The sequence below is a fragment of the Pygoscelis adeliae genome, unplaced genomic scaffold (genome assembly GCF_000699105.1).
Source record: "Pygoscelis adeliae isolate BGI_AS28 unplaced genomic scaffold, ASM69910v1 Scaffold216, whole genome shotgun sequence".
Classification (NCBI taxonomy): Eukaryota; Metazoa; Chordata; class Aves; order Sphenisciformes; family Spheniscidae; genus Pygoscelis; species Pygoscelis adeliae.
This window is the reverse complement of record NW_008825073.1, coordinates 4,297,666-4,317,334: the sequence shown is the minus strand read 5'-3', so window position 1 is coordinate 4,317,334 and position 19,669 is coordinate 4,297,666. Positions and strand designations below refer to the sequence as shown.

At 43.5% G+C, this 19,669-nt stretch overlaps 1 protein-coding gene across 1 annotated transcript in view; it reads left to right on the top strand.

Moving 5' to 3' along the window:
* Positions 1-6: 6 nt before the first annotated feature.
* The window catches only part of KIF4A (kinesin family member 4A), a 20,920-nt gene continuing 1,257 nt past the window's right edge, over positions 7-19,669 (top strand). The window contains exons 1-29 of the mRNA XM_009326645.1: positions 7-65; positions 190-304; positions 961-1,151; positions 1,438-1,530; positions 2,607-2,773; positions 3,024-3,118; positions 3,327-3,446; positions 4,646-4,821; positions 5,823-5,884; positions 6,555-6,690; positions 7,212-7,270; positions 7,469-7,574; positions 8,279-8,344; positions 8,652-8,837; positions 9,508-9,611; positions 9,920-10,064; positions 10,556-10,666; positions 11,433-11,516; positions 12,156-12,269; positions 12,515-12,670; positions 13,091-13,185; positions 13,634-13,763; positions 14,639-14,809; positions 15,213-15,320; positions 16,090-16,167; positions 16,259-16,360; positions 17,020-17,181; positions 18,556-18,675; positions 19,432-19,554. Of these exons, the coding sequence (XP_009324920.1) occupies positions 1,017-1,151; positions 1,438-1,530; positions 2,607-2,773; positions 3,024-3,118; positions 3,327-3,446; positions 4,646-4,821; positions 5,823-5,884; positions 6,555-6,690; positions 7,212-7,270; positions 7,469-7,574; positions 8,279-8,344; positions 8,652-8,837; positions 9,508-9,611; positions 9,920-10,064; positions 10,556-10,666; positions 11,433-11,516; positions 12,156-12,269; positions 12,515-12,670; positions 13,091-13,185; positions 13,634-13,763; positions 14,639-14,809; positions 15,213-15,320; positions 16,090-16,167; positions 16,259-16,360; positions 17,020-17,181; positions 18,556-18,675; positions 19,432-19,554 (3,204 nt within the window). The 5' untranslated portion in view covers positions 7-65; positions 190-304; positions 961-1,016. The remainder of the gene's footprint in view (positions 66-189; positions 305-960; positions 1,152-1,437; positions 1,531-2,606; positions 2,774-3,023; positions 3,119-3,326; positions 3,447-4,645; positions 4,822-5,822; positions 5,885-6,554; positions 6,691-7,211; positions 7,271-7,468; positions 7,575-8,278; positions 8,345-8,651; positions 8,838-9,507; positions 9,612-9,919; positions 10,065-10,555; positions 10,667-11,432; positions 11,517-12,155; positions 12,270-12,514; positions 12,671-13,090; positions 13,186-13,633; positions 13,764-14,638; positions 14,810-15,212; positions 15,321-16,089; positions 16,168-16,258; positions 16,361-17,019; positions 17,182-18,555; positions 18,676-19,431; positions 19,555-19,669) is intronic.

The following is a 19,669-nucleotide window of genomic DNA, read 5'->3' as shown; positions in this document are numbered from 1 at the left end:
TGGGGCCGAAGGAGACCGGAGACGGGTGCCAGACGTGCCTGTCCTTCGTGCCGGGGGAACCGCAAGTAAAGGAGCCAGCCCTCTGCGCCCGGGGCTCGGCCTTGCCTCCCCCTCTGCCCCGGGGTTCGCCGCCAGGCTGCTGGGGCGGCATAGTCAGCGCTGCCTGTTCTCCTCTCCTCTCCTCCGCAGGTGGTCGTAGGTAACGATAAGGCGTTCACGTACGATTATGTCTTCGACCCTTCTGTTGAGCAGGAGGAAGTCTTCAACACAGCTGTCGCCCCTCTCATACGGGGCATCTTCAAAGGTTTGTGGTAACTGAGGTCAAGCTCTGTGTTAAGATACCGGGGATTTTGGTGGGCTCAGCTGTGTGGAAGGCGGCGCTGCGCTGTTTGATTCTCCATTCCAACTCATTTCTTCTTTGATCTTCTCAGAAAATAAAATCCTATGTGTTATCTAGACACCGACTCCAGCCTCTAGTGAGAAGTGCCAGATCTTACCTGTTTACAACCTGTTGTACTCCATAGGGCTATCGAAATGGCTTGTGTGTCTTTGCTGGGTCATTTTGGTTCCTGAAGCTATTTACGTAAGGCGAGAGAATTTTATCAAGAGTAGTAAGACGAATTGATAAGCATCCTATACCAGAAGCTGTTACCGATGCTACAGTGGAGCTGGGATGAGAAAGAACATACACTGCGTTTCTATGACTAACTCTAGTAAAGCAACAGAGCAGACTTAAAAAAGAGCTGGAATAATAATTTTTTCTGTGCTTTGGGGAGCTTTTCATTGACTTCTTTTTCCTTGATGTTGCTAACTGTGACCTGTGCATAAAGGTTGTGTAAACCGACAGTGAGGGACAGGGCTCTTTTGGAAGGATGCTTTTACTAAAATGCAGCTTTGTTCATCAAAGTTTCTTCTGGTTCCCACGTGGCCGTCTGATCCAGGCACCCTTTGTTCCCCTAGGGTATAACGCTACTGTCCTAGCCTACGGACAGACAGGATCTGGAAAAACATACTCTATGGGAGGTACCTACACTGCCAATCAAGAGCATGAACCTAGTGTGGGGGTCATCCCTCGGGTGATCAAACTGCTGTTTAAGGAGAAGGAGCAAAGGCAGGATTGGGAATTCATCCTCAGAGTTTCTTATCTAGAGGTAAAAGTTGTTTTGACTTTCAAACTATTATAAAGTTATGAATTACAGATAAAGTGAGCTTTAATGAGGCCACCTTCTTCAAGCGATAGGTATTAAATCAAAACCTAAGACTACGTAAGGTCTTGTCAGGAACTGGATTCTGAGTCCTAGGTATCTTTCTCTAAAGGTAAAATGAAGAGAACATCATGCAGAGTTAGCCGTGATTTCAGCGTAACTGTACATCTTTATATGCGAATTGTTCCCTTGCACGGCTGCTAACTCTGAGCTGCTGTTCTGATGCTTTCAGATCTACAATGAGGATATCCTAGACCTGCTGTGCCCGTCAAGAGAACGGTCTTCCCAAATCAGTATACGGGAAGATCCAAAAGAAGGCATAAAGGTTCGTTGCCCTGTTAGATATGGGTATATAAGGGGGTGACATGGCTCGGGCCAAACGTTTCAGTGAAACTAATGTCCGACTCTTTGAGCGCTGCTTTATATTAGAGCGTATGAAATCATCACAACTACTCATTCCCCTCAAAATTGAGCTGTTGATGATCCTTAAGTTTACTCAGAGTAACATCAGTAGGCTAGACATTCATGACAAAGCCGCTTACAAGTCCTATTCTGACTTTTTTTGAAGGCTGATTTAGGTGAATATCTGAGAATGTTGTACTTCAGGTCCCTTTACCAAATTTCAAACTCTCTTGCAATTGTGCTCTTCAGTTTGGCAGGAGTAGCGTGCAACAAAGGGAGCCTGAGGGGAAACTATTTAAGTACCCAGGTTATTTTTCTTAGCAGTTTTGTACAGATGTGTGCTCATAGTGTAGTGCAGAAAAACTTTGTGCTACTGCTTGCTCCGTGTACTTGTTTTGTAGTTAAACTTCCATCCATCGGTTGTGCCTCACTCCACAGTTTCAGTTTGCGGTGGTGGGTAGGTTGTTGGTTGTCATACGCACAGCTTAGGTGTGCGTGACACCTGTAGCTTTGATCCGTTAACGTTTTTGTTATGTGTAATCTTGTGCTGCTCACTGTCACCTCTAAAGTACTGGGGTGCGACTCATCCATGCGTTAGTAGTGGCGTTGTGATCCAGGGAGACAGGCCCTTAGGGAAAGCGCAAGCTTGCCAAGGAGCACGACCAGTCCCTACTACTCAGTCCCCTCTGTCCTTTATGGCCCTAATACCTGCCTCCCCTCCACGCTATTCACACAAATACCCCACCACCTCCAGCCAGTTTCCCCTTTCTCTGCCTGTGACCGCCACAGGTCTTTCAGCTCCCAGCTTGGCCAGGGGATATCTGAGGGCAGCTAGGGGGTTCAAGCCTCTGGCTTGAAGTGAGACTCTGATTCTTGGGCATGCGTATTTACAGAGACTTCACTTTGTCTGCCGTAGTCTAAGACAGAGGATGATTTTTCTGATGTAAGTCGGGGTGAAGAGGGAGGAGAGGATAAATGATGCTTTCTTCCTGGATACAGATTGTAGGGTTAACAGAAAGAAATGTCACCTGTGCCCAAGATACTGTATCCTGCCTAGAGCAAGGGAACAATTCCAGAACGGTGGCCTCCACGGCAATGAACTCCCAGTCCTCACGGTCCCATGCCATCTTCACCATTTGCATTGATCAGAAAAAGAAACATGACAAGTAAGTGTGATCGCACAGCCGCTCCTAGCAGCTGTTAGGAGTCAGACTGATGCAAAATTTCATAGTCCTGTCATTCTTTCTTGGTCTTGGATGAACTCAGCTGACCTACTCTTGAGGCAGTTCCTTTATTTGGCTGTCTCTGGAATGAATTATATTTTTCAGCCCAGTGGCTCAATTGTAGTAACTACTGGACTGCCTCTTTCCTAACTGCATGTTTACTTGAGAGAGTAAAATAGTTTTTCTGCCATAGGAACAGCAGTTTTCACTCCAAGCTGCACCTGGTTGATCTTGCTGGCTCTGAGAGACAAAAGAAGACCAAGGCTGAGGGAGACAGACTAAAAGAAGGTCTGTAGGAAAAGGGCTGGCATAGTTTGGGTTTCTTACAACTTTTGAGTTAATAAATTGAGTCTTTGGCAGGAAAAGCAAAACAGTTCTTTAACCCTTATAATGTCCTTTTTTTTTTAACCTTTTTAAAATTTTTTAATAAGGACAGGAAATGACCAATTCCTAGCTGCTGAGGTGGCTGTACTCGCTGTCATCTGTTTGTATGCAGGCATCAACATAAACAGAGGTCTCCTCTGCCTGGGGAATGTGATTAGTGCTCTTGGCGATGAAAATAAAAAGGGTGGTTTCGTTCCCTACAGAGACTCAAAGCTAACAAGACTGTTGCAAGGTAAGAGACAGATGATGATAAAGCCTAAATCTACAGATGCACTTGAAATAACAAAGTAGCAAAAAACCAAAAGCCGTACAACCACAGTTCAAAGCGGTAGCTGCTGTTGACAGAGGGATTGCATTTATTGGTTTAGTTCCTCTTCTCACTGAAGCTAGACCTTTTCTGTGCTCTTATTTTTAGGTTGCAAATGCATTGAGATGGACTCATAAATGAGTCCTGCTCTCCTGTAGTTCCTATGCTATAGGAGAAAACTAGACAAATTCAGTGCATTTTTTTGGTGGGGAGAAGGAAGATGAGAAGTTAAGTCTGTAGGCAGAGATCTATTATTATACCCTAATTACAGCTACTTACTGGAGGATATTGCAACCAGAATGGAGCTCAAGCTGTCTGCGCTTTCACTGTGCGCATCATATTTATCTTTTGTTTTCTTAGTCTGAATATCTGGTCTTTGTGGTACTTACTTTTCAATAGTTGCGATGGTCTTGTAATGCATTTTATCTAAATTAGCCTTTAATATGGGCATAGCTATAGTAATGCCATTTACTGGGATTTTTTTTGGTAGTTAAATAATTTGGTACAAAAAGGCTCTTCAGTATTTTCCGTATCTGAAAGTATCTAATAAAAAGAAACTGGATTATGCAGAGCTGGATGCGGGGCCCTTTTTTTTCCTGATCAAAAGTTTTAAGTATTCGATATGTGTTAGTGTAAAACCAAAGGATAAAATGGCGTGCAGCTTGATGATCTGAACAAATATGTTCCTAGCCAATAATTCTTTAAACTGGAAGACAGTGTGGGTTCTGAAGTCTGGATATCCGTGGAGGTCTTGAGTATTATTGTGTGGGAGAAGGGAGGGGAAAACCTGAAAGAACTATGCCAGAAGTGGCATACAGAAATTACAGCAATTACAGAAATTACTGAACAGGACAACGATATTACTGGGGCTTCTGATGTGAAATCATTGGTGCTTAGAGCCGAGACATAACTTTGGGACTTTGGCTTTCAAAAAAGCTCTTTAGTATAGTACTGACTGGGGCAGAGGAGAAAGTAGATGACAATAACACAAAACTACAGCTGGATATCTTCTTCTAGCTGCGGTATGGAGATGCACTCGTGCAGTCTTAGATATCTTGATGGTATCTTACCAGTCATTCTTGTACTCTCTCAAAGCTTTGATTATGCCTTGTTTTCCTTCTCAGATTCTCTGGGTGGTAACAGCCACACTCTCATGATTGCCTGTGTAAGCCCAGCAGATTCCAATCTAGAAGAAACTCTAAATACTTTGCGTTATGCTGACAGAGCAAGAAAAATAAAAAATAAACCAATTGTCAACCTTGATCCCCAGGCGGCCGAGTTGCATCACCTAAAGCAGCAGGTACTGGGCGCTTTCTTCACGTGAGAGGAGTAGATCTATCCTTTTGGTACTAAGCTCAGTAAACAGCAAGCAAAGACACAGGATGCCTAGCTACACAAAATATGCAAAAAATATTTGGTATGTGTTTCTCTGTCTCTTGAGATGGCTGTAAAGGGAATGCATGAATATTTCTTGTAATTCTATAGCAACTGTTCGATGCCATAGAAAAATGGTGGTGTTAGTGTGATTTACATTTCCCTTCCACTGAACAAATCATTGCCTGCCCATTAGGCTACAGGCAAAATTAGAAATACAGTGGTGGCTGCCTTGCTGACATCACCCGCTTCTGTCCATCACAGAGCGATGGGTGTTCCTACGTGGTCAGCTTCAGAGGGAAATAAGTTGCATAAACTAGGATTGGTTAAACCCAAAGCTAGAAGTGCCCAAGGGCTTGTCTACTGATGAGAGTTAGCCAGGCTTGCTGTGCTTACTTGACTGTATGTGCGTGATAGTCTTTCATGCCACCTCTCCATAGGAAAACTCGGTAATCTTGTTCCACGATGGAGCAAGTAAGTGGTTTTGCTTACTGCGTAGGAGTGTTCACCAGAATGTTTATTATCATACTATAAATTCAAATCACCTGTTCAAGTAGCTTAGGAAGGCAAGTGATCTGACTCTTACCTCATGTGAAAGGTAGCAACAGAGCATTGGTTGAGCAAAGTGGGAGACCTGCCCTTTGGATCAGCGAGGTCTCTGACACCCTGCACAGAACAGTATGTCAGCTGTCTGTGGGTGACTTAACATGCTGATCTGAGCGTTCCTGATGAAGAGAAGGTAGGTTTTTTTTAGGAGTAAATTACTTGAAATACTGTAGCAATATGATTCCTTTCCATAGGCAATGGTTAAAGGACAATGGCGGAGCAAGTGACTCATATTAAGACTAAGGATTTTAATAGTGTTCCTTCAACCATCTAGTTACTATATGGGAGAGATTAACAACTAGTAATTGTTTGTCTTTCTAGGTACAACAACTGCAGGTGTTACTGCTGCAGGCCCATGGAGGGACCCTGCCAGTGTCTCTCAAGTAAGCTTTGTAGATTAATGCTCAATGTAACTGATGGCTGTCACACACCAGCAAAGGCTCTAGATCTCCTTTGCTCTAGACAGTGTTGTGGAGTGTGGGTAGAGCAAACTGGTTGCTTTCTAATAGGATCTGGACAGGTTTTTTTTCTCCTTTTGTTCTTTTTTCCATGCTTACTGAAATTCCATGCATGTACGGGTCACTTAGTTTTAGAGCAAACCCCTTAAGACTGCAAAAATCGGTTGTAGGAAAAATGAGATGAACTAGACAATGTCTCCTAACTAAGTATCTGTTTCTCAGATCCATCCAGAAGAAAAGGGTGTTTTCTTCTCTTGCAAGTGTCTACTTTTGATATGCTGCATTACTTAAATTTATGCAGGAAGAGTTGGATTGTGTAGGTGTTGACTTCTGAGGATGTTTCAAAACCCAAGTACATGCAGTTTACAGACTTCCTGTTGGTTAAACAACATTACTGTTTCAAAAGGGTGTTTTCTTCTCTTGCAAGTGTCTACTTTTGATATGCTGCATTACTTAAATTTTGTAATTCAGATTAGACTTCCATTTATTTCTGTTCATCTGCTACAACCTATATTTATTACTGAGGTAATTTCAGTGCTATTACAAACTTCTGGTGAAGTCATGTTCACAAGCAAACCGGTCCTTAATGTTCTAGTAGTATGGCACCGTCAGAGAATCTTCAGTCCCTGATGGAGAAGAACCAGTCGCTAATGGAGGAGAATCAAAAGCTGAGCAGAGGGCTGAGTGAGGCTGCTGGTCAGACAGCACAGATGTTGGAGAGGATCATTCTGGTAAGGTTCAGTTACCCAAGAAGAGCTTAAAGTTGCATGACTTCCCCTTTTAGCCGAAGATTAATCAATAGCAGCTCCTGTACTTGATGGCATGTTAGGAATCTCTCTCTTTTAATGTGCCTTTCACATTTATTTCAGATCTCTGGCTATCAGGTAGTCAAAACCAAAAGCCTCCCAGAGCCTGTCAGAGCATATAGATCTGGTGACCTCAGTGGGGAAAAGTAGACCTGAATCTTTCAGCTTTTCTGTTGCTTTAACGTTTTAAATACCAGCACTTTCGTGCACGTGCTCTCTCTCTTCCCACTCCCCTGCTCTGTTTTGTTTTGATTCACTGCAGTGTATATTCCTGTGAAAAAGGGTGTTAAGTCTAAACAAACTAGTGGCGATGATCATGCAAGATCTTTCAGTGTGTTGATTTGCCACAGACTGACAACATATCTTTTGCTACAAATAAATTAGCTGTTTTCTGGCTTCTTATTTTGCTTTTACTATGATTCAGTATAATTCTGACTTCCCTTTAGACAGAACAAGAAAATGAGAAGATGAATGCCAAACTAGAGCAACTTCAGCAACATGCTGTGTAAGTCTGTTTCCACACCCTACTCATGCTGAGGAAATGTCTAAATGTTTTTGTGGGATAAACTGGATACAGTCAACTTGTGTTTGTTCATCCAGAACTCACTTGTATGTTCAGTGGGGAAAGTTGTTCCTCATTGACATGTGTGACACAAACGTGCCATGTAATACTCATGGACTTATTCTTATGCCTGCATTGCAGATGCAAGCTTGATCTGCAGAAGCTGGCAGAGACTGTGGAAGATGAGGAACTAAAAGAGAATGTAGAGGTGATTCGCAATCTGCAACAAGTGTTGGCTGAGTTGCAGGTAAGACTGAATCCAGGGAGAGAAGAGTGTGCCAAGCAAGTTTACTAATGGAACCTAGGGTTCTTCTGCCAGTCTGCTGAGCAGGGGATTCCACTCTGCAGAAACCTTGCTTAAGGAGCCTAGGAATTACAAGCATTAAATGACTCTTGATATCCTCTTCAAAACAAGCTGTCCTGCTGTGCTTTTAATGCTGCAGAAAGGCCACTTGTGCTTGAGTGGCTGCATGTGGTGGGGGAAAAGCAAGAGTCTCCATAAAAGAATCTGATAGTGGGAGATTAGCATGGATTTACAATCCAAAAGTTGGAAGGAGAGTTATAAACTTGGTAGTTTTAATGAGCGACCCAAACTGCAGGGACCTGAAATTGTTAAATAGAAGTTGCCAAATCTTTGTCTAATTCAGGAACTTCTCTGTTCTCCCTCGCTAGACATTCCCCCTCTTCCCAGACTCCTTACCCTTGTGAGGAGCTGGCTGCCAATGCTGGAGTTCAGGGAAGACTAGAAAGACTGCCTTGTCCAGCTAGTCTAGGAGGAGTATGCTCACTTTACTAATGGAGGGAGACAATGGCATCCTCTTTCCAGGGATAGCTTTCTGGACAGAGGAGAATAACATTATGCTTTGTCATAATAGGCCAACAGACTGTTATTAGCTTCATTTTACTTCATCTCTCACTTTTTACCAAAATTTTCTTCTTTGTCCTATATAGAGTGAAAATGCTGCTGCGATGGAAGCTGCTGCAGAGATGGCAAACTCTGAACAGGATGCTACAGCTGTAAGTGAGGGGAGTCCAGCAGCGCAGACCTTACCAGGGGCATGTTTTTATCCCTTCATCACTCCTCTTTTATCTGCGTCCTTATGCTAGTTTTCAAATCCAAATGTTTGGTAAATATTGTGTCACTTCTGTATGTGTGGCCTTTCTATGCTCTTATTTGCTCAATGTGTTCAAGATCAATAACCTGCTCTCACTTCTGAGTATCTAATTTTTTATGTAAAAAATGAATTTGAAGTGCAGAAACTGCTATCACATAGTTCAAGAGCTTTGGACTGGCTTCTCCAGCTCATTGCTGTGTCTCTTCCAGGAAGCAGAAACGGGCCAGGATGCCAAGAGACCCTCAGATGACTTCACCACTCAACATGCCCTCCGTCAAGCTCAGATGTCCAAAGAGCTGCTTGAATTGAATAAAGCCCTGGCTCTAAAAGAGGCACTTGCCAAAAAAATGACACAGAATGATAGTCAGCTGGAGCCCATTCAGTCCCAATACCAGGTAAACTCTTCTGAAATAGTTCTTGTAAGGATATGTTCAATTTATTTTTCCCAGTTAATGCAGTCACTGCGTGCTGAGGAGGAAAGGGAAGAGAAGATCCGTCCCCTCATGAGCATGTTCTTACTGGGTCTATCTATTTCCTTAAGCTGGGTCACTGCCCCCTTGGGCATGGGGGGGAGTTAACTACAGGTGTCAACAGAGAAGGTTGGGGGGGGGATGACCATGCCTAGCTATCTACAATAGCTCCACTGCCAGAAGATGGTCTTTTCCCTGAAATAAGCTATTAGCTGCTAGCTGTTCTGTGTGAAATGGGCTTTTTACTTTGCAGGTTGGCTTGGCCACATCAAGCCAAAATGCAAGTACGTCACTGTTAGCTCTCATAGTACAGCCAGCTGATCTGGCTTCCCCTGTTCACTAGCTGTGCTGGGATCTCCCACCTCTGAAATTGTTCAATCACAACTTTTTAGTTTGGCACAATGGTTCTGTTGACCGACTAAGATTTCGGTGTAGGGAGGACCAGCCCTTTTGATGCTTGTACTGCTTTTAGATAAGGTGGTTTACAGCCTGTTGAAAGGAACATGTTTTCTCAAGGCCTCCTGTCTTAAAGCTTTGTCTAGGAGTGGGGCTTCAAGGTTTTTATTTGGAGACTTACTGTTCTTGTCCTTTCTAGACAAATATCAAGGATCTGGAACTGGAGGTCAGTAGTTTGCAAAAAGAAAAGGAGGAGCTGATCCTTGCTCTACATATGGCAAAGAAGGATGTCAACCAAGCCAAGTAAGAGTGACTACACAAGCTGTGTGACTTATAGCACTGAAAATTGTGTTAATGCACCTGTGAAAATTCATTGTCTTGCACTTCAGCTATTTGTAAAAGCTGCTGCTTTTTTGATGCAAATGCATACGTTTAACATGTCATGTGAGTTGTATGAATTGCAGAGAAGCCTGATGGCTTCTGATGGCAGTGGGAAAGACAATAATGCACAATTGCTTTATTTTTTTCATAAGGCATCTCTAAAGTTGGAGAATACTTGTTTGAGAATAAGTCGTTAGGGGGGCTGTTTTTAAAATGTGATTTCTTTACAGACTGAGTGAACGGCGTCGGAAAAGACTTCAGGAGTTGGAAGGGCAAATTAATGAGCTGAAGAAAAAGCTGAATGAGCAATCCAAGCTCTTAAAACTGAAGGAGTCTACAGAACGCACTGTCTCCAAACTGAACCAGGAGATCAGGGTAACTAGCCCTACCATGCAGTTCTCAGCCTTGCTCCAGTGTAGGCAAAGCAGATTCCAGACGGAAGGCACTCACGCTTTCTGTTTTGTTAGACTGAGAACACCAGTTTTTTTGGCAAGACTCCTTTGGCTACGTGACCACCATTGCTGGAGTAATATAATAAGCAGGTGGCTCTTGAAACTTGGAGGAATAAAAGTCCAAAAATGTCTTCTGGCTATTCTGGTAACCTATTCCCTCAGTCTAAATCACTTGACTTCACTTTGATTTCCATGTGTATACCATGCATGTGTTTGTCCGTTTATGCTTTAAAAGATGAATTCCTGAGTTTTAGCACTTGGAGAGTGTCCTTAAGCAGGTACTCTGAGTGAGCAGCACACTGTAATATTTCCCATCTGCCACCCACACCCCGACAGACGCGCTAGGGGAATGTAGGTTGAAACCACCCAGAATGCAAATACTGGACAACTCTTCCACCCATTTCTATTTTTCAGGAAATGAAAAACCAAAGGGTACAGCTGATGCGCCAAATGAAGGATGATGCTGAGAAATTCAGGCAATGGAAACAACAGAAGGACAAGGAAGTGATCCAGCTGAAAGAACGGGTGAGCAAACAATAAGCCCTGAAACTGTACCTCCCTCCGAAGAGTGAAACAAATCATTAAAGTGTTTGCTGCAAGGCTTTGTTTAACTTGCAAGCATCTGAAAAACATTTGGGGAATGCTTTGAAGATAACATTAGTTCATATGGTTGCCACCTTTCAGCAGTTGTCATAAATTGGCTTGCTTGCTTGTGTCTGGCAATCTTAAAGCAATCAACGCAGTCGTCATGATTCAGCGCTAAAGCAGAAGGCAAATATATTTAATATTTCTAAGTAAAGTGGTAGGATTTGGCCACAATGGGAGGTATTTAAACTTTCAAATGAATATTGAATCTGCAGGTAAACAGTGAGAACTGTTAATGAAATCCAGCTGGCTTGTAGCATTCGAGTGTAATGGAGAGCAAACATCTGTACCTCTTGAGTTCTGGTCTCACAGGAATTCTTAGTGTAAGAAGCTTGCTCCTCAATGCTTTGGGACACTAAGTCTTAAACTTCTGGTTTGCGGTCTCTTACAACCTTCAGGCTCCTAAACCTTTTTGATGGAAAGTGTGGAGCCCCTTCTAGCCACTTTAAGCCTAACAGCCATTTGTTCTCAGAGGCAGTACATGGCTTAAGCTTGTAACGATCAGTGAAATTATTATCATGAAGCATTTGCGCTGCAGAACAGCAAACGTAATTATTCTGTTCCAAGAAGTGCGAAACTGGCCATAGGTATTAACGTGGCATGTGATTTTTTTTTTTCCATCTGTCTTAACACTATTTCCCTGCAGGATCGCAAGAGACAATATGAGCTACTTAAGCTAGAACGAGATTTCCAGAAGCAGGCCAATGTACTTCGGCGCAAAACAGAAGAGGTAAGGAGCCAATATCTGCTAGAAACTCCTGACCAATTCCTAAAGGTCTGCAAAGTGTGGTCAGAGGTTGTAATAGGATATGCAGAAACTTCTTTAACGCAGTTTGGAGGTCTGGAAATAGGGGTGTCTCTGTAGAAAAATACCATGCTTCTGTCTTGTAGCCTTTGAGGGGTTCTAGTTAAATCTGCTCCTTAAAGGGTAAATTACCCTTTGAGCATCAGGCTGCTGTGGCAAATCTATTTATTGTGTGTGTATATCCACTATAGTGCATGTGTGTATATGTATAGTATATTACAGATAGCCAAGCTAGAAAGTAAAATGAGCTTGAGTGGATATGCTAGATTGCAGTTCAAAAATTCTTTCAGGATCGCTGTATAGAAGAAATGCATCTTGAAACTATTTTGGATGCTTGCTTCTACCTTTAGGCGTAGAGGCAGATTCTCTTTAAACCGGGAATCTCAGCAAAGGAGACTAAGTCAGGGACTCTCTAGTCTTTGATTAATCCTGAAGTTTTATTAACCTTATACTCTCTTCTCATTGTCTCAATGTCTGGCTTGCATTGTGAATACCTCATGTTTTCAACCTTTGCAGATTAAGTGAAGTAACTACTGTTCAGCTTTTGTGTAAAATATTTTACAGGCAGCAGCTGCTAACAAGCGCCTAAAGGACGCTCTGCAGAAACAACGGGAGGCTGCAGATAAACGGAAGGAGAGCCAAAATCGGGGGATGGAAGGAGTTGCTGCACGAGTAAAAGTAGGTGACAATGTGTTGTGCATTCCCACAAACAATAGGCAAACTTAGCTTTGTTAACTCAGTAGGTGCTGCTGGGGTTGATGGCTGGAGAGCAGAGGGGAAGAACATGGAGTTACATATTAGGGAGGCAATGCGATTATTCAGTTTGTGCGAAGGCATTTCGGAGAAGGATTCAGTCTTGAAGTTGAGACTACAGTGAACCACTATACTGTTTTTTGAGGGTTTGGTGGTTTTTTTTCCTGCAGAGCTGGCTTGCAAACGAAGTAGAGGTTCTCGTTAGTACTGAAGAGGCTCGACGGCACCTTGCAGACCTTCTGGAGGACAGAAAAATCTTGGCACAGGAGCTCCTTCAGCTTAAAGAGAAGAAAGAGGCTGGGGAAAACCCACCTCTAAAGCTCCGGGTAAGAGAGTGGAAAATGCTGTTTTCCCTGTCCCACACCTCTGGCTGTTCAGCAAGTACTGTCACTTACTCTTACTCACTCCTATCTGACCTTTTCCCTCAGAAGGTAGGGATGGAGATGGTTCCCTTTCTGGAAAAAGGGGTTAATGTTGTTACTGTCCTCTGCCATGTCAGGGAACAGAGTTGCTGAAGTAACTTGTTACTTAATGCAGTGCATCTGGCGGATGTGAGTGGGTGACGTCCCTTATCACGGACTTTATGCTTTTGGGAAGGAGCAATGGAATTTAAGCTATAGAGAGATACTTGGAGGCTTTTATAATAGTATGACTCCTCTTTGCTGAAATGTCTGTAAATGAAAGCCCAGTCTTGCGTGCGTTTCTTCACCTATTGCTCACTTCTGTCCATTGCTGTAATTCTTTAGAGACGCACCTACTCCCTCGCAGATCTGCAGGCATCAGAGGTGGACCTTTCCATAGCAAAGCAGATAGAAAGCCTGGAAACTGAGATGGGGCTCAGGTAAGGCAGTACGACAAAGCTGATTTGCACAGCCTTGCCTCCATTTTCTTTTTCGTATCTCCTATCTACAACTTTTCTGTGAAGCAGAAGAGAAAGTAAAATAACTTATACACTGACACTAAAAATTGTGAAATGAGACCATGTGGTTTTCCCGGTTTGAATTTTCTGAAAACGTGGGGATATGAGGACACTACTCAGTCACTGAGATTGCTTTGTTCTTAGCTGTTTGTGAGCATCTCTGTATGAGGGAAACACTGCACTTTTAATTGGAAGTGTGGAGGTGAGGAGAAACTCCTTGGTACAGCACTGCAGACTCCAGCTGCTGTACTAAGGAGTCAAAATTTTAACTTGAACTATTCTGTCTAATATTCTGGTAACAGTAACTTTAGCCCAGACACTAGCCCAGGTTTTCTGTGTTGTAACCTCAAATATATGCGTCCTTCCAAAGGAGTGCCCAGATAGCAGATCTACAGCAGAAGCTCTTAGATGCAGACAATGGAGATCGTGTGAAACAGCGCTGGGACAGTATTGCAACAATTCTAGAGGCTAAATGTGCTTTGAAGTATCTCCTTGGAGAGGTAAACTCTGAATTTTCCTATTTTATTACTCAAAACAAAGGCTCTCAGTGCTTAGCCAGGAACGAAAGGAAGTGACTAACAGGCTGATAGCAGAGATGAATTCAAGTGAAGCACTGCTGTACTGGATGAGGCTTATTTCCCTCGCAACTTCTGATTAAAATATTCTCCTGTACCAAAGATCCTTTTGGGGAGTGAAATCCAAAAAGAACAGGGAAGTGGGAAACAGAATAGACACAGGTCTGGAGATACTGGCTAAAGCTGTGCTTATGGAAGGCTTGCATGGGAATAGTAAAAGGGAAGAGACAAATTTCAAAAGTGGAAGAGAAGAGAAAGTACCTAAAAATACTTACTGAATGAACAAGTAGGCAATCTGCAGGGAAACAAGGGGACCGCTCTCTGAGGTCAGAGCGGAAGCAGTGGAATGGATGTTGGGGTGGGAGAAGCTTGAACAAGACTGGGGGTAGGAGAAGAGTAGGAATTGGGCTCGTGGAATTGAGGAAAGAGCAACTGAATGGCAGAATCATATATCAGTCCCTGGTGCTCAGAAATTAAAGGAAAAGAATGAAGGAGTTAACATGAGAGAGCGTTCATTTTTGGGGTCCCCCCAATACTCAGATTTAAAGTGCTGCAGGAAAGGACCAGAACTGTTAACAAAACTTCCTGCTATCTGTTTTGCACTGCCATACTGGCTGTCAGATGTCTAGCTCTGAATGTCTCATCTAGCCTCCTCGTTCCTGATGGCCAGCCCAATTCTTAGGGTGGCTGGAAGTTAGGCAGAAATGTTTTGCCTTCAGACTGAAGCATGTCTGCCCCAACAGACATTATGAAACATGGAACTCACTGACCCAAGCTATCATCTTGCTTTTGTCTTTCAGCTGGTCTCCTCAAAAGTGCAGGAAAGCAAGTTGGAGAGCAGCCTTCAGCAGAGTAAAGCCAACTGTTCAGACACGCAAAAGATGCTGATTGAAGAGCGAAACCACATGACGGAGATGGAGGCTGAGTTCCAAAATCAGCTTTTGGTGCAGGAACAACAGCACCAGGAGAAGGTAAGACATAAGTGATAGAAATCTTGAGAGCTCCTGTGTCTTGGGACTCTGATTTCCAGATCTGCTCAGAGATAAAGGTAAAGTCTTGTGCTGAAACCGATCTGTTGCTGTATATCTGATCAAGATTTGTTAGACTCTTGCAGGATAGCTAACAAAAGCCCGAGAAGTCTTCCTATTCACCTTCTGTCCTGTGCAAGTTGTTTTATTCAATAACTCTTCACAATGCTTTAAGTGAGGGTGTTACACCTGAGCACAAGATAACTTTTAAAGTAGATCAGGGCAGAATTGTGCTGGAAGGGGCAGAAAGAATCTTTCTGAAACTGTCAAGGCCTTTGCCTGAGCTGCCAGATGTCTCTTTAGGAATTCATGCCTGTTTGCCTCTGCTATATTAACTTGCTTTTAGGTTCTGTACCTGCTTAGCCAATTTCAGCAAAAAGAAGCAGCAGAGAAGAAATTGGAAGATTCACTAAGTGAGCAAGAGAAACAGCTACAAGAGCGACTCAAGTTCCAGGTAGAGTGTCTGGATGTGGCTTGGGGGTGCGTGCTCATTAGGCCTCCTTGTCACTTGGAATATAGCTTTAGAGTGAGGAAGGTGCAGAAGGATTAAGAGCATTTCCATTTGTAGCTAAGACTGCTCAGTTCGGTTGGTTGCAGGGGATAGTCGCTATGCAGGTTTGAATAAGCCTGTGGTTTTTCGCTCTCATGTATCTTCTTCCATTAAATAAATGTAAATGCAGCAATGAGGCCTGCCACAATCTGAGCAGCTCATGCAAATTTCTTCCGTGCTCAGAACACCTTTAGTTAGGATGTTCAACATGCTATTACTAATCCTTTGCTGAGCACAGCTCCACTGTGCTATCAGCAATGGAGGAACTTAGCTTGATCATATAAACGTGTTACAAGCTGTACCTTGTTTTGTCACTAAGAGAATTCAGTGGCGTAGCAAGCTCCTGTGGAAGGGCATGTTCAGTGACGTATTAAAGCAAAATTAGTCCTAGGTGCACCTAATTTGGAGATAAGCCTTAGAAAGAGAAGGAGTTTTAGCTCTTAAATGGTCACTCTGAAAGGATCAAATTCTCTGTTGTATTGGCAGTGTTATGCATAAAACAAGGTAGTAGCACTAATGATTTTCCTGATTAGTCAGAGCTGATCTCCTGTTGGAGAATACAAAGAAGGCCCTTTGATCTTGCAAGAAAGATCCAAATAGAAAAATCTGTCCCAAACAACTATTTGTGCTACCCCCACATAAGCCTACAGATTTCATCTTGTCTTGCAAACAGGAGGAAGAGCTGGAAAAAATGAGGGAGATATGTGAGAAGAACCAAGAACTTCTCCAGGAAAATGACACTCTTAAGCAGGTAGAGATCTGTACAGACAGAAGTCATAAGAGCTTCTTGGTGGTGGGGTTAATGTATTTTGCAAAGCTAACTTTTTTGTCCCTCTTAACAGAAACTGCTGCTCCTCCAAGTTGCCAGCGGACAGAAGCTCCGTCATATTCAGCAAATGCCATCTGAGTCCCCAGATTCTTCTTTTGATTATATTCCACCCAAAGTAAAGATTCTACATACCAGTTTTCATGCTTGTATTGTACCTGGGTTTTTTTCAAAAGTTAATGTTGGCTATTAATAGTCTTGGTTTCTTTCTCCCAAGTTGCTTTTTACACAGCATCTTGTTCTGCTCATTGAAGTAGGCCTGGTCTCTACTTCAGATAGTCCTTAAGGTTTCTGTTTTCAGAATAATTCTGAAACTAGCTTGCACTAGTTTTTCGATCTTAAAAAAAAAAGAGGGGGGCGCAAACAAAACCCCAGACCTGTTTCCTGTCTAATTATGTCTGACTCTGTATCCTCCTTAGTAATCCAGGTGTCTTCTCTGTAGCATTTCCAGTCTCTGAATCATGGAGCAAGGCATCTGTCACAGAATATTTAATCATTGCCTTGCAAAAGAGCCAAATCTTAGTGCTGATTTAAAACTATTTTGTCAAGACTGACACAAATTATTAGATTTCCAAGGATTTGTCAACTATAGCAGTTAAAAATTCAATCAATTTAAATCCTGACAATCTGATCTCTTGTCTCCTCCCTAACCCTACAGCCTTCTTGGCTGTCTGAGAGGAATGGGGCTGTGGTGGTGGGACTCTGAAGTGCCTTAATAAAATGTAAACCCACTGTTATTTTTTCTGGGGCCTCAACGCTTGTAACTTCTGTGTGTAGCCAAAGACTCGCCGGCAAACGACAGCAAAACCCCGTGCACCAACCCCAGAAATGGACGTGGAAGAGCTGTTGTCTGACTCGGGGGAGTCTGGAGGGGAGATGAATGATGCAGACTGGGTTCCGGTAAAAGCAGTCAAAGGAGTGAAGAAAAGCATGATGGGGGTAAGATCCAGTTACCTTTGACTTGTTATTACCTATAAGGGAATCGCTTGCCTGTATCCCTAAGGATCTAGTATGTGTACAGAGAAACTGTGAGATTGTAGTGTCTCCACTGTTGTTCTGAACAGCCTTAACATGACAGTGCTGCTGGCATTGGTTATTTGTCATACTCTGACAGAAAGAGCAGAAGTTGCCCATAGTCAGCAACACCTTCCTCAATAGTTTTTCATTAAACAGGTCGTCATCTACCATGAGACACATGTTCTGTCCTGCTACCTGTGGCTGAACTGGCCTATATGTTTCAGACAGCAGCAAGATAGTGAGCCCTAGCAGCAACTTTATTCCTTCATGGAGCCTATTTTAGGGGGAAAAAGGGATGGCCTGTCATGTATCCCCATGTACTGTTGCCACTGTGGTGTACTGCTGCGGCTCCTAGGCCTGGCAGAAGCCTCAGCTTCCATCTTCTGTTTGCATTGGTCTGCTGGGCTTGAAGCTTCAGCCTGCTGCTCAGTTAATTCCTGATGGGATGGAAGAGATGATCTGAACGTGCTGAACAGGAGTCACTGTGAACCAGTGGGCCTCTTTGGGCTTGGATTGCTGTGAAGCTAGACCCCATTGTGACATGTGTTCTTCTTCCCCTTTCACAAAGGGGTAAATTACTACATATTTCACTATTGAGTGACTGTGAAAATGTCAGCAGTTACCACAGAAAAGCTTATGAATTTAAAGGTCTAGCTTTAGTTCCTTTCACTGCAGCTTGCCAACCTGATAAATTCTGAACTACAGTACTGTCCGTGGCTTGGGCTTTGGGGAGTTCTTTTGGGCCGTGTTGCAGGACGGAGGGTTTGTGCTTGGCACTTGGACCTTCCCGGTTCGTTTACGTAGCCTGGTGGAACTCCAGCACAAGTTACTGCTCGGTTCAGAACTGTAGCTTGGAGCACCTGGCCTGTGCCGTCTGCGACTGCTTCATATACCCAGACTAGCGAAGAGACTCACTGCTCTGATGGGCCATGAAGTAGCTAAATTGGGTCACCTCTGTCTAGATGGAGGGCCCTAGGTACGGTGACTCAGGTTTGCCTCCTAGTGCGCAGATGTTAGCTTGTTTGACTGGCATCCTTTTGGATAACTTGAAGTCAGGGACTGAGTAATTGAAGATGCTTATTTCGGAGATACTGAAGCAGGAGATGGCTCTGTAGGTGGAAAGACCCTGTTTCTTTTCCTGGGATGCAGGACTGACAGTGAAACAATAAAGGGTGCATGGCAGCTTGGGGATGCTACTGGCCTTTGGATTGCTTCAGGTGTTGACAGCTGTGGCGATCTAGATGCAGTCTATAAAACACCGAAGCTCTTTCTGCACAGAACTCTTCTCTTACTTAGTGCTCCTGCAAGGGCCGATGTGGAAATAGGCAGTGTGGCTGCAGGAAGCAGAAGGTGGGCTGCACTGAAGGCTGTAGCTGTGACTCGGCAAAATGCAGAAATAGAGACCCTGGCTTTCCGGTGAGTAGCGCTGCCTGTGTGGGTGCGACAGGGCCTGCGCCCGCCGTCCAGGCTACACGGTGTGTGTAAGCAAAGCTGGGTGGATGGATAAGCAGTTATGCTATTAGCGTACGTGCACAGGTTGTCAAGCTAAAGCTTATGAACCTTCCCGAAACACTCGTAAATGTCACTGTAATTCAGTGTTTGTCTGTGGTAAGTGAGTACAAAGTTTTCCACCATAGTGGAAGAGCCATACCAGGCTCTTGCACTAAATACAGAAATCTGCATGTCGTCCCAAGTCACATCGGTTTACCTACTGCCAGTTGTCAGCCATGAATCCGAAGACAAACAATTTAAGTCTTTCTTTTGCACTTAGTAAATTAAAAATTGTATCTTTAGGTTCAGATGGCACAAAAACTTAACTCGCTTTCAGAGGTTTGGTTCGTTCTTTAAAGAATGGAAGGGATAATTTGGGGAGGGGGTTGTAGCATCAGGAAGGTTCATGAGCAACTGATGTTCATTAGAACTCTTGCTAGAAAGGTCTGCCTTACTCTTGGCTCTTAGAGATTTGAAGCAGAGACGTCCCATAGTAATTCTTTAATTATTGACTATTTTATGAAACCAGTTGCCTGACAGAGGCATCTAGCATCCTGCGCTACAAATTGCTTCGCAACTGGGGAGAAGGTGGCTCAGGGACCCCTAGTATTTCTTCGGCAGTTGGTGGGAAAGGGAGGGATGGATATTGTAAAAGTGCTTCAAAATGGTACTGCCCCTCAGGATGCCACACTGTGTGAGGACCAGACGAGGGACTCTGAAGGTTCCTTCAAACTCGAAGACCCCACTGAAGTGACTGCAGGAGAGACCTTCTTTCAGCCTGTGTGCATCACACCAACTACAAAGGTACTGCCTAAAGCTGTAAGAAAGAACAGCGGTTCTGAATTGTGTGCACACCTTGTTTATGGCTAGTGATGGATCTTAAAGAAAAAAAAAACCCAAGATGTTAGACTGCTGCTAG